Source organism: Grampus griseus, assembly GCF_964374135.1.
Source record: "Grampus griseus genome assembly, chromosome: X".
In the NCBI taxonomy this organism is placed as follows: Eukaryota; Metazoa; Chordata; class Mammalia; order Artiodactyla; family Delphinidae; genus Grampus; species Grampus griseus.
This window is the reverse complement of record NC_138999.1, coordinates 42,231,560-42,245,695: the sequence shown is the minus strand read 5'-3', so window position 1 is coordinate 42,245,695 and position 14,136 is coordinate 42,231,560. Positions and strand designations below refer to the sequence as shown.

Genomic DNA, 14,136 nt, shown 5'->3' with positions numbered 1-14,136 from the left:
AAGTACAATTGTTAAAAACAAAACAACAAAAACAGAAAAAAGAGGCCGTGGTCGCCATGGGGCAGTACTGAAGCAGAGCCCCATACTCTCAGACCTGGGGAGAGAGGGCACTATGCTCCCACATGTCTAGGGCTGGCAGGCAGGGAGGCGGGGTCTCATGTGTAGGCCCTCTTGGCAAAGAACGGATATCTGGTGGGGCTGATAGTGGGCTGGAGGGAGTCTGATCAAGATGGGGCTGTGGCCTCGGCCCCCTCCTCTGAGTCCCACACCTCTGACTGCAGGTAATCAGCGAAGAGAGCCTTGGCCCGGCGTAGGACGCGCCCCAGGTGGTGTTTTCGCACGAGGCGGTCAAAGTGCATGGCCAGCTCGTTGTAATCCAGCCCGTTGCGCATGATATGGTCGCGGTGCTCCAGCAGGATGGCGAGGCACAGGAAAAGCATGAATGGGTTCCCTCGGCCAAACTCCTGGGGCGGGGGCAGGCCCAGTGGGGGTGGGGGTGGCAGGGACTTCCCAGGGTCTTGTGGGGAGCCCACCTCTGGCATCAAGGGGGATCCTGCAGCCATGTCACCAGTGGGAGAGGCGTCCTGGGTGGATGGCGGAGATGAAGACGATGGGGAATCAGGGTGGGAAGAGGAGGAAAGCAGTGGGTCTGAGGAGTTCAGCAAGGGCTCAGAGAGAGACTTGGAGCTGATGAGGGCAGCTGGGTGGGGCAGCTGGACCAGAAGGTCCCTCCTGGGGCCTGTGTTATCCCTGAGTTGCTGGAGGTCATCCAGACTGGCCTGTCTCAGGAGACGCCCTCCACCACCAGGCCCCTGGCTGGTGGTGGCCAAGTGGTCAACAGCATCTTCAAAAGCACCATCTCCTCCACCGGCGGGCCTCAGCATGTGCCTCTGCCGCACGGGCCGTCCCCTGTGGCCCCCAAAGCCAGTGTCTGCCACCAGGCTGGGGGGTCCCACGAGCTCTACCTCATGCTCGGGAGGGTCGGGGGGCAGCGAGCTCCAGGTGACCTCCAGCATGCGGAGAGCGTCATCAAAGGCGAACTCGCGCTTGAGCTCGAGCAGCAGCCAGCGGTAACAGAAGAAGAGGTCGTCAGCACCGGCTTCCTGCAAGTACTGGTAGAAGTCAGGGTCGGCGTGTCTCAGCAGCAGCTTGAGGTGAGCGAACTTGGTGGCCATGGCGCGGCCATCAGGGTGGAAGTTCGCAGCCAGGCGCTTCATGATGCCACAAAAGCAGACAAAGGCATGGCCCTCGTGGTCCATGACGGCAAGGATGGGCGAGGCCAGGTCGCTCATGCCCTGGCAGTAGGACACCTGTGGGTGGGTAACGGCGTAAGTGGTGAGCAGGTCGTGCAGAGCCTGCAGGTGTGGGCCATCCTCGGGCCCTGCGAAGTAGGGGTGGGCCCGGTCGGTACGCAGCACATCCTTGAGGACCGTGCTGCGGATGAACTCCAGGTCCTCGGGGCTCGCTCGCTGGGCCCACTCGCTCTTGAGCTGCTCATACTCGCGGCTCTTGCGTTTCATGTAGTCCATCCGCTCACGGCCTGTCAGCCCGTCTGGGTACACGTTCAGAAGGTACCTCCACACCACCTGGCCAGGGATGAAAGGGATGAGGCTGAGGGTCTACAGATGAGCTGCCACACCCTCGTGTGGATCCATCACCACCCAGCCACCCTGGGCCTCTGCCCTCCTTTGGAAAAGCCTGCCCCTCCTGAAGGTAAGCCTGCTGTGCTGGAATACTTCCACGCCATCCGCCGAGAGTGTGGCCCACCGCATGTGTCTCTTGAGCTATTCATGACTGCTGTGATGGATCCAATGAGTGACCAAGAGGGCTCACCTTTCGCAGGGAGGGCTCAACACCACCATGGTAGATCCGCAGGCGCAACTCCTCGGGGCGTGAGAGCTGGCCCTCGTGGTTCAGGTATGTGTGAAACTCCGCATCGCTTAGGGGAGGCTTGAAGGGCTTGACGTCTTCCCCATATGACCAGCTCAGCACCTGCTGGACCTTGGACAAGGTGCGGCCCACCTGTGAAGGAAGGAGGGAGGGAGGCCACCACTCAGCTGGGCAGGCCAGGGGCAGGTACCAACCGGCATGCTCGGAATCGGGGGTGCCAGGGATGCCCTGCCCTCCAATCACAGCTGGGCCCCGCGGCTCCCTGAAAGCACCTGAGAGAGGATGGACTGTGTGAAGGGCAGGGCAGCTGTCGTCAGCGATGACCGCTTCTCAGCCAGCAGCATGTCGGAGCCAATGACATCCTTGGGGCTGATTATGTCCCAGTCTTCCAGCAGCGGGCCTGGGCACACAGAATGACGCCGTATGAGAATGCGGATGAGAACCCCAGACCTCAGGGTCGGGTTCCTCTCCCTCCAAAGCCAGGCCACCCACAGGGCAATGAGCCACTCCACTCTCCCTTCCCATGTCATCCCAATCACGTAAAAAATAAAACCACGAATAATCCTCTTGTGGAAACTGTCTCACAGAATGGCTGAGCAGACTCTAATAGTAGTATTTTAATGATATAAGGTAATATTTATCAAGCACTTACTATGTGCCAGGCACTGTGACAGGGCTTAACGTCAATATAAACGATAAGAACAGTAGACAACACTTCCATACGGCTAAGTGCCAGGAAGCGTTCTGAGCCCTTTGCAAATATTAACTCATTTAATATTCACATCCATCCTCTAAGTTAGGCACTATTATTATCGCCACTCTATGTGGAAACATGCATAGTCAGGACTAGAAGTTGCCCAAGGCCCCACAGCAAGTGGGTGAAAGAACCGAAATTTGAAGGCCAGGCCCAAAGCTCAAGAGCCCAAACTCTTTTAATCTTATATTCCTGCTAGTTTTCCTCCCACAATTGGTATAGACTACCATTATCATTCTTATTTTGCAGACCATGACAAACAGCTTGGAACAGTTAGTAAGTGGCCAAGGAAACGGTAGGGCTGGGATGTGAATCTCATTTACCTTACTCCAGGGCCCAGATAAAGTTTAGCAAAAGTATTTGTAGAACAGGTATGCCATGCATGTTAGACAGAAGAAACAATGCTATGCTTGATATTACCCAATTCTGGCCCTTGGAACATCAGCAGAAGTCTGTCCCTTCTCTCTCTTCTTTACTCCCCCTTGCATCCTTTCTGCCCACCTCAAATGTCATGTGGCTGAAGCAGCAGTGGCCACCTGAATAAGTTCGAGAGACTTAAGAGATGTCGGCCCTGGCGCCACAGAGCTGCTAAGCTGACAACAGCAAAGACCAGTAGCTTTCAAACTCTATTATACGAAACAAATCAACTGGGATTTGTTCAAGCCATTGTCATTTGCAGGCAAATGCCGTCACTAAGCAACATTTCCATGAAGTCCACTGTACTTTCTCCCACAGAGCTGAGGGGGAAGCAAACCCTGGGCCACAAGTGGATGTCACTGCCTCTCTTTAGGTGTCCCATGGGGCACTGCAAACCTAAGGGGTCCAAAAGGGGAGCCCAAGATCCACTCTAGACATAACCTCCTCCTCTGCTCCTCGTGTGAGTGAACAGTGTCTCTACCTGTTCAGCTGCTTAAGTCCCACACCTCACAGATGTCCTTGCCGCCTCCCACTCTCTCAATTCCCAGGGCCAAACCATCGCCAAGCTAAATAGCTTCTGCATGCAGAACACACTTCAATTCCACCTCTTCTCTCAGCTCACACCACGCCTCTCACCTGAAACTGCCTCCCAACCAGTCCCTGCCTCCCCTTTGCCCCTCTGCACCCTCTCCCAACAGCTGCCAGAGTGGGCTTTCTAAAACATGAAAACACATAAAATAAAGAAGGTTGCACTACTCAACAGGTAAAATAAAGAAGGTCACACCAATGGTCTGAAATACCAAAGAGAGGAGCCCCTGTCAAGGCACAGAGCTAAAGCTTGATGATTTGAGAGGAAAGCAGAGAGACCTGGAGGACAAGTCCAGGAGACCTGACAATGCAAACCCTAAGAAATGCAGGAGGAGCAAAGGGGTCAGGTGGAGACAGAATTACCCAGATGTGAAGGAAACTGTCCCTGAGATGAAGAAGTGGCTCGGCAGGTCTCAGGTAGGATGAATCAACGAACAGCACAGACCACGGGCTCCCCCAACTCTATTCACCTGCTGGCGAAGTGCCCACATTCTAAGAATGAAGACAAACTCTTGCCAGCTTCCAAAGATGAAGAACAGGCTGCTTACAACTGAAAGAAGGTCCGATTGCCGATGGGCTTCTGTTCCACAACTCTGGAAGCAAGACAGTGGCTTGCAGCACCCACGGAGTACTGACAAGAGAGGCCTGAGATCCAAGGGTCCCACATCCAGCCAACCCAGTACGTATCCACCACGACTGAAGTTTCTGATCATTAGCATACATCTAACGCATGCGCCTTACTGGAGGAGAACGAAGAAGTTCTCTAAGAAATGACTACTGAATGACTACAAGGGCTCAAGGTGGGTGGGGGAAGGCAAAAGGGAGGGTAAATGGGGACAGGCCACAAGTTTTTAATATATACAGTTAAACATAAAACGACAAAGAGACTGTGACTGGGAGTTTGTAACATTGTTACATTAGGATTCCTGAAACATAAGCGAGTGACTCTAAAGAAAAGATAATGATAGCCTGGAATTGAAAAAGAGAAAAAATTACTGTTGGAGCAAAGCCCAGAAGTTAAGGGTTAGGGAGCAGGAGAAGGATGAGAATGAGAAGTGTTCCAAAGCTTCCATTTCACGGGCTACGGAGGGTGGGGGAGACTGGAGGGGAAAAGTGCTCAAAAGATTTCACTGTCAATTGTGTAAAAAAGCATAAATCCAGCTACGGAGATTTTGTGAGAGACATACTAAAACTAGGTGACAAAGAAAGGTTAAAAATTGAAGAAACATGAAGGTGTACCTGGCAAACACAAGCAGAAAGCAAGAGCAGCCATGTGAATATCAGAAAAAGCACCGCTCAACATCAAAAACATGGGACTTCCCTGGTGGCGCAGGGGCTAAGACTCGGCGCTCCCAATGCGGGGGGCCTCAGTTTGATCCCTGGTCAGGGAACTAGATCCCACAAGCAGGCCACAACTAAGAGTTCACATGCTGCAACTAAGGAGCCCGTGAGCCGCAACTAAGACCTGGTGCAACCAAATTAAAAAATAAATAAAGTGTATAACTCAGTGAGTTTAAAAAAAAATAAAAGACAAAACACATGACAGGAAAAGAGAGATATTCTATATTGACTTTTAAAAGAAAGAAAGAACCTGTTAATAAAATGGACAAAGGATTTCTACAAGCCCAAACTCATCTAGTGGCAAAACCGGATCTGAACTGACGTGTGACTATATGTAGTCTTTTTTTTTTTTAAATAAATTACTTTATTTATTTATTTTTGGCTGCGTTGGGTGTTCGTTGCTGTGCGTGGGCTATCTCTAGCTGTGGTGAGCAAGCACTCTTTGGTGCGGTGCGTGGGCTTCTCACTGCAGTGGCTTCTCTTGTTGCAGAGCACGGGCTCTAGGTGAGTGGGCTTCAGTAGTTGTGGTGCACGGGCTCAGTAGTTGTGGCACGTGGGCTTCAGTAGTTGTGGCTCATGGGCTTTAGGGTGCAGGCTCAGTAGTTGTGGCGCACGGGCTTAGTTGCTCCGCGGCATGTGGGATCTTCCCAGACCAGGGCTCAAACCCGTGTCCCCTGCATTGGCAGGCAGATTCTTAACCACTGCGCCATCAGGGAAACCCTATATCTAGTCTTTATGTAACTCACTAAGTGTGAATATGCACACACTTCCCTGAAGAAACATGCACGTTTCATTATGGGGTGCTGCCCCAGGCCCTTCTTGCAGTATTACACAATATGTACTATACATACTGTACCTCCTTACCATAAAATTGTCAAACCTCCCAAATCCTAAATTATATATGTTGTGCAATGCCAATCAGTGACGTAGTGGGTTTTTTCCTGGAACTGGATAAAATTATTTTAAGGTTCATATGAAAGAATTCACATTTAAGAATAGTTAAGAAAAAGGAGAGCCAAAAAAAAAGAATAGTGGGAGGAAGGCAATGCTTGCCTTATTAAAATGTATCAGAAAACCACTGTGATAAAAATATGGTGTTAGCATAGCATGAGACAAATAGAGCCAACTGGTGGAATTCAATATAGAAAGCCCAGAAATAAATCCAAGGACATATGGGAACTCAGTACATGACAAAAGTGGCATTTCAAATCAGTGTAGAAAAAGTGGTTATTTAATAAATGATGCTGACATACCTATTTGTCTGGAATTTTTTTTTTAAAGCTAGGTCTACTAATCACAATGCTGACAGAGATTTATATGTAGAAAAGAAAATAATAAGCATATTAGAAGAAAATGTAAGAGAATATTTGTATAAGCTTGTGGATGGGGAGGATGTTCCAAAGTAAGGAGAAATTCAGAAATCATAAAGAAAAAGACAGATATATGTATAAGACTGCATACATATTTTAGTTTTTGATAGGATCAGAAAAGCACCATAAACAAAGCCATAAAACAAAAAGATAAGCTTGGAAAAAAATATCTGCAATACATATGACAGAAAGAGGATTCATATCACAAATGCACAGATTGGTTGATGGTCTAGGCTTGGTAATCTTCCAACTGTAGAGGTGACAGAAACTGACTTCTTCCCTGAAAGAGGGACTGGGCCATCTAAGTGGTCACAACATGCCTGTTGCTTTCACAGTCATAAACACGATCCCAAGAATTCCATTAATAATATTTGTAACAGCTCCATTGATTGGACACTTACTTACCTTTTTTTTTTTTTTTTTTTTTTTGCGGTACGCGGGCCTCTCACTGTTGTGGCCTCTCCCGTTGCGGAGCACAGGCTCCAGACGCGCAGGCTCAGCAGCCATGGCTCACGGGCCCAGCCGCTCCGCGGCATGTGGGATCTTCCTGGACCGGGGCGTGAACCCGTGTCCCCTGCATCGGCAGGCGGACTCTCAACCACTGCGCCACCAGGGAAGCCCTTACTTACCTATTAATGTATAGCATGATACCATTAATGTTAAACACATACCGTCTGTGTATATATACAAATATGAATATACTTACGTATCTCTATATGTAGATTAATTTGTCTGTGTGTATGTGTGTGTGAATAAATAAAGGACCTGTAAGGTTATACATCAAACTGATCAAAGTAGCTCCTGCAGGGCAAAAGGGTAGGGGAACAAGATTAGGCACAGTGGGGGCTTCCCTGGTGGTGCAGTGGTTAAGAATCCGCCTTGACAATGCAGGAGACACAGGTTTGAGCCCTGGTCCGGGAAGATCCCACATGCCGCGGAGCAACTAAGCCCATGAACCACAACTACTGAGTCTGCACTCTAGAGCTTGCGAGCCACAACTACTGAGCCCGTGTGCCACAACTACTGAAGCCCGTGAGCCCAGAGCCCGTGCTCCAAACAAGAGAAGCCACCACAATGAGAAGCCCGCGCACTGCAACAAAGAGTAGCCCCTGCTCGCAGCAACCGCAGAAAAGCCTGTGTGCAGCAACGAAGACCCGATGCAGCCAAAAATAAAATAAATAAATTTAAAAAAAAGATTAGGCACACTGGTTCCAGGAGACTTCAGCATTATTTATAATAAGGAGAATGTATTTACTGGATAATTAAAGATTAGTTTCATTAGGGAATTCCCTGGCGGTCCGGTGGTTAGGACTCTGTGCTTTCACTGTGGAAGGCCTGGGTTCAGTCCCTGGTCGGGGAACTAAGATACCACAAGCCACGTGGTGCGGCTAAAAAAAAAAAAAAAAATAGTTTCATTAAAAAATGTAAAAAAAAAAAAATGCAACTGCATGGAATTCTCTGGCGGTCCACTGGTTAGGACTTGGCACTTTCACTGCCGTGGGCCCAGGTTCACTGGGTTCCATTCCTGGTCAGGGAACTAAGTAAGATCCTGCAAGCTGTGTGGCACAGCCCCCACCAAAAAAAGTAGCTCCAATCAAATTCCCATCAGGATTTTAATGAAATGATAAGCTAATTCTATTAAATGAAAAGAACAGTGGGACTTCCCTGGTGGTGCAGTGGTTAAGAATCCACCTGCCAGTGCAGGGGACATGGGTTCGAGCCCTGGTCTGGGAAGATTCCACATGCCACGGAGCAACTAAGCCTGTGCGCTACAACTACTGAGCCTGCGTGCCACAACTACTGAAGCTCACGCACCCTAGAGCCCATGCTCTGCAACAAGAGAAGCCACCACAATGAGAAGCCCATGCACCACAATGAAGAGTAGCCCCCGCTTGCCGCAACTAGAGAAAGCCCGTGCGTAGCAACCAAGACCCAACGCATACAAAAAATAAATAAATAATTTAAAAAAAAAGAACAGTAAGTGCGTGAGAATATTCAAGAAAAAATTTTAAAAGGAGAACATTAAAACATATCATAAAGCTACATGATTAAAACAACATAGAATTGGCTTAGGGTTGAACAAAGAGATCAGTGTAAGGGGATCAGGAATTCAGAAACAAACTCGTGTATTTGCAGGAGTTTGGGAAACAAGACAATGGTAGGAATAGAACTAACTCATCAGTAACTGGAAAGTTGATTCTCTTTAAAAAGATAACTTTTAAATGTCCTTTTGCCAAACTGATGGGTGTGTGTCTCTCTGTAATTTGCATTCCTCTCAGTTCTTGTGCAGTTGGGGTTTTCTTCACATGTTTATTAGTGGGGCAGATTTTATTTCCTTACTGAAATAGTGCTATTGTGTCTATTTTATAGGTGAGGAAATGGAGGCTTGGGGACTTAGCTAAGTGACTGACACACAGTAGCACATAGGGCTGCTCAGTGCAGAGGTTCCTGTGTTTCTGGCTACCTGTCTTTTCCCATTTGTCTCTCTGCCTGTCTCTGTCACTATCTTTCCCTCTGACTCTTGTTTCTCTCTCTCTCTCTCTCTGCCTATCTTTTTCTCTAGTTTCTTTTTCTTAACAAGCCCCACATTTTGTAGAGTTAAATGGTTAAAAGCAAGGACTCTGAAGACAGTTCAGCCACCACCTGGGTTCAAATCCTGCTCCTCCACTTACTGTCTGTGTCACATGGACAAGTCCTGTCCCCTCTATGAGCCTCAGTTTCCCCATTTATAACATGGGGATAACGATTGTCCCTACCCTGTAGAATTGTTTTGACAATCCAATGAATAAACATTATGTGTGCAGAATGGCCCCAAGTGTTTGACACATGTTAGCTATTTATATGTTATTATGACATCAATAAAATGCCTCAGGACTTCCCTGGCGGCTCGGTAGTTAAGACTCTGTGCCCCCAATGCAGGGGACCCGGGTTCAATTCCTGGTCAGGGAACTAGATCCCATATGCACGCCGCAACTAAGGAGCTGGCAAGCCGCAACTAAGGAGCCCGCGAGCCGCAACTAAGACCTGGCACAACCAAATAAATAAATAAATATTAAAAATAAATAAATAAAGTAAAATAAAATGCCTCAGTCACCCCAAATAGGCACTGTGAATTCCCTGAGGCTGGGAACCGTGTCTTCCACTCCACAACTTTTTATTTTAAAAAAATTTCAAATCTATGACAAAGTTAAAAGATGAATACATTGACCATCCATATGTCCTTCATCTAGCTCCCCCAGCTGTTCACATTTTGCCACATTTGCTTCATCTTGCTCTCTCCATATATATATACATTTTTAAAATTTTTTTATTTTTTTAACATCTTTATTGGAGTATAATTGCTTTACAATGGTGTGTTAGTTTCTGCTTTATAACAAAGTGAATCAGTTATACATATACATATGTTCCCATATCTTTCCCCTCTTGCGTCTCCCTCCCTCCCACCCTCCCTATCCCACCCCTCTAGGTGGTCACAAAGCACCGAGCTGATCTCCCTGTGCCACGTGGCTGCTTCCCACTAGCTATCTATTTTACGTTTGGTAGTGTATATATGTCCATGCCACTCTCTCACTTTGTCACAGCTTACCCTTCCCCCTCCCCATATCCTCAAGTCCATGCTCTAGTAGGTCTGTGTCTTTATTCCCGTCTTACCCCTAGGTTCTTCATGACCTTTTTTTTTTCCCTTAGATTCCATATATATGTGTTAGCATACGGTATTTGTTTTTCTCTTTCTGACTTACTTCACTCTGTATGACAGACTCTAGGTCCATCCACCTCACTACAAATAACTCAATTTCGTTTATTTTTATGGCTGAGTAATATTCCATTGTATATTTTTTTGCTGAATTATTTGCAGATATCACGATGCTTTACCCCTTAATACTTAACTGTGTTTTTCCCAAGAACAAGGATATTTTCCTTCTATAACCATGATACCGTTACCATACCCAGGAACTTTAACCCTGACACACTATTATTTTCTAATGTAAGCTCAATAATCAAATTTTGGGGACCGTGTCTTAATTTATCTGTGGGCTCTCAGGGACCAGTACAGGTAAGACTAGGGGAACAAATATGAGAAGACTGGAAGTGGCTGAGAGATAAAAGGAACAAACAAATGAATATGAGTGCAGGGTGAGTCAATGAATAAATACAATTACCATGACTATAATCAGCATTGTTATATTTACAATATTATTATAACTGAAACATATAATACTGTAGCTCTATTATATTGCATTATACAGTTATATGTTACTACATTATATGCTATAATAAATGTGATCATTATTGTTATTAGAGCTAATACTTTTTGAGCATTCACTATGCAGCCATGCACCTTTCCAGGTTTTTTACATGAATTTCCCTGTTTAATCATCATGATGGCCCTAAGATACCATTATCTCTACTTTACAGATAAAGAAATTGAGGGCCAGTGGCCAAGCCAGGATTTGGACCCAGGATTCCTTGCTCCCTAGCCCACCGTGAGGGAGTGCATTGTGAGGAGTGGAGTCATCCCACGGGGAAAGGGGGACATCCCAGAGCAGTGCCCGCAAGGCACCAGGTACTCACTATCCTCAGTGGGCCGAATATCTACACGCAACTGCAGGTAAGGTTTGGAGGCGGTGGCGAAGGCCGTGCTGAGGTCCCAGTCAGACAGGAGTGAGAGATAAGCTTCCTGCCCCAGCCGATCCCGGCCCAGGTAGCTGATACCAAAATTCTTCTTCCTGGACAGAGAAGACATGGCATCTTTCAGTGCCCCAGTGCCCTGGAGGCCTCAGGGACAGTTTCCAAAAGAAGCTGAGGAGGATAGATGGTTTTGAAAACAACTTCCTACTATGTGCTGGACACTGTGCCAAGGATTTCAGGCAGCCTGAGGTCAGATCGTTTTTTTCTATTTTGTTTCACAAACAGAAGCAGATACACACCTGCTTGTATCTGGAGAGCACACTGGGAACTGGTAACGTGGTCCCCTCTAGGGAGGGTAACAGAGTAGCTGAGGGATAGAAGTGGGAAGAAAGCAGCCTTGTGCATAAAAAAAAAAGCAATCTGTATGTTTGTTATATTTCACAACAAAAAATGTTTATGCACAAAAAGTCAAATAACAACTAAGAATTTGTTCTTCAGATACACCTGTGCAACTATGCAAAGAAGTATGTTGTGTGATAACTATTGTAACCATGGAAACATCCTAAATACCCATCACTTTTGTATTATTTGAGTTTGTTACCATGTGCATTCGTCCAAAATAACAACGACAACAAAATAACCATCACACCTGTCTCCAAGAGACACTACTTTTCATCTATCAGGTTGGCAAATTTTCCAATGTTTTCTAGTAGCCAGTGTTTGTGAGGGTGTGAGGGAAACAGGAATTTTATGGGCTGCTGGTGAGACTGTAAATTGGTAATACCTACCTGGAGAACATTTTGGAAACATCTGTTGAAATTTTAAAAAAGCATACACCGTTTAACTCAGCAATATTACTCCTATGACTAGATTTCCCCAAATATTCCAAGATATGTATGTGGCTGTTTGTTCACTGTGGGATTATTTCAATAATAATAATAATAATAATAATAATAATAATAATAATAATAGTAATAATAACAAGAAAACAACCTCCCCCTTTACCAAACAACAACAATAAAAATGCCAAACAACCGCTGTCGAGGTGGGTGGCCCACTGGCTTTCCCCAGGCTCCCGTTACTCACCCGTTCAAGTCAAAGGCTCGGATGAGGATGTGCTGTAACACATCGAGTGAGGTGATCTGGGGGTCCACAGCAAAAGAGCGAAACTCAGGTGGCAAGAAGCTCTCACATTTCTGGGGAGAGAAGACAGGGGTCGGCCATCAGGGGTCACATCACCATGCTGACATGGAGTGAGTAGCAGGGACCAGATCAAGGCGGGAGTTCTGAGCCATGGGGAGAACTGTTGTTTTTGCTCTGAATGGAGGGTGGGGGAGGCTTGGGAGGGTTCTGAGCAGAGGAGGGATGTGGTCTGACTCAGGATTTAACAGGATCCTTCTGGCTGCTCTATGAACAGTCTGTGGGGGACAAAGGAGAAAGGAGTGTTCCAGTGAGGGGGCTACTGCAATAGTCCAGGCACCCAATCCTTCTTCTACATCCCCTCAATGATGGTTGCCTGGATCACCATGTCCAGTCTGGCCCTCACTAAACCAGTCCTCCGCGCTGCAACCAATCTAGCACATCTATCTACAACACTCCCCTGCTTAAATCTCTTCAAAGGGAACCCCAGGATCCCCAACAGGTGGGCCTATAGGACCCCAGCCAGCCTCCCTCCAGTCAGCTTTTTTGAACTTTACATTCTGGTACTACCAGACTCCTGGAAGTTATACTCTGAATACATTCTGGCTCCAGGCCTTTGCTTATGCAGATCCCCCAGTCTGGTACGTCCTTCCCACTTTCTTCAGCTGGCTCACACACAGCTCAGGCATCTTCTCTTTTCTGAACTCCCAAACCTCTACCTTTGAGCTTCCTCTATTACACTGAAGTGATCTGTTTACTTCTCACCAGAATCTACCCTCTTCTCATCACCACCAGTGCCACCACCCTAGTCTGAGCCACCATCACTGACTGCCTGCTGGAACTACTGCAACAGCTTTCTTACTCAAGAGTACATGCCAAAGGCCCTTCACAATCTGCCCCTCTCTTACCTCTCCGATTCACCTCCTACCACTCTTCCCCTCACTCTCTGGGCTCCAGCAACATGGGAACCTAAGGGAACATGCCAAGCTCATCCCCACCTCCCAGCCTTTGCCCTTGCTGTTCCCTCTGTCTAGAACACTCTTCCCCCCTGATATGCACATGCCTGACTCCTTTTTATTTGTGTCTCTGCTCCTTCAGTACCTCTCTGGGGATTTCCCTGTACGACCTTGGCTAAAGTAACTCCCTAGTTCCGAACCTTTTTCGTTATTTCCCCATGACATCTACCAGTGTCTGAAGCATCTCATTTACTGAGCTGTTTGTCTCCCCGACGAGTATGTCCGCTCATCCAGGGTGGGGACTTGCACAAAAGTGCACTCTCAACACATATGTTGACTGATGTCAGAGGTTCCTTTTCAGACAGCAACAGCCTCCCTCATTTCTCAAGGCCCCACTCAACTATTAAGGCCCCTCCTCCAGCCCTATAGCCCCTCCTCTCTACCCACAATCTCCACCCATCCATTCCAGGGGCCTCTACCTTTCCATTTGCAGTCATCACGCCCCATGCCCTGCCCTCGCATTCCCAGGTCCAGCCTCTCCCCCACCCTCCACTCACGCCACCATCACTCTGCCCTCAAGCCTCGCCCCTCACGTAACACCCCAATTCTCAGGTCCCGCCCTCCAGCCTAGGACAGCCACCGCCTTCCCTTCCCCTGGGAGCTCGGGGCAGGCTAGACGACGGGCCGCCAGCCTCACCTTGACTCGGACCCGCACCACCTCTCGCTCTTCCTCCTCAGCTGCCGCTTGGGCTCCCCCACCAGGCGGGGGCGCTCCGGAGCCGGCCAAGTCCGAGGATCCAGAGGCCGTCGCCATCCCTCCACCACCCGCCTCCAGGTGACAGCTGACCGTTGCCCCCTACCCTTGCGCACACCCCAAAATGCGGGCGCCTGCGGCCCCACCTTGCGCCCGGGCGCAGGCGCAGAGGGCGCCACGGGACCCTACCCCCCCACCACCTGGCACAGGGTGGAGGTCGCCTCTGCGCACGCGCACAGTGTGCTGTTGCCAGGAGCCCCGCCCCCCAAAGCCGGGCATTTTGCCTCACTTTAGCCA

The 14,136-nt window shown here is 48.1% G+C and overlaps 1 protein-coding gene across 1 annotated transcript; it reads right to left on the bottom strand.

Moving 5' to 3' along the window:
* On the bottom strand, nucleotides 1–13,985 carry TBC1D25 (TBC1 domain family member 25). Its single transcript, XM_082681385.1, has 6 exons — nucleotides 13,783–13,985; nucleotides 12,076–12,185; nucleotides 10,933–11,087; nucleotides 2,163–2,290; nucleotides 1,834–2,022; nucleotides 1–1,586 (listed from the first exon to the last, which is right to left on the bottom strand). Exons 1-6 carry the CDS (start codon nucleotides 13,897–13,899, stop codon nucleotides 225–227), a joined length of 2,061 nt encoding a protein of 686 aa, XP_082537511.1. The 5' UTR covers nucleotides 13,900–13,985; the 3' UTR covers nucleotides 1–224.
* Between the last annotated feature and the right edge of the window lie 151 nt (nucleotides 13,986–14,136).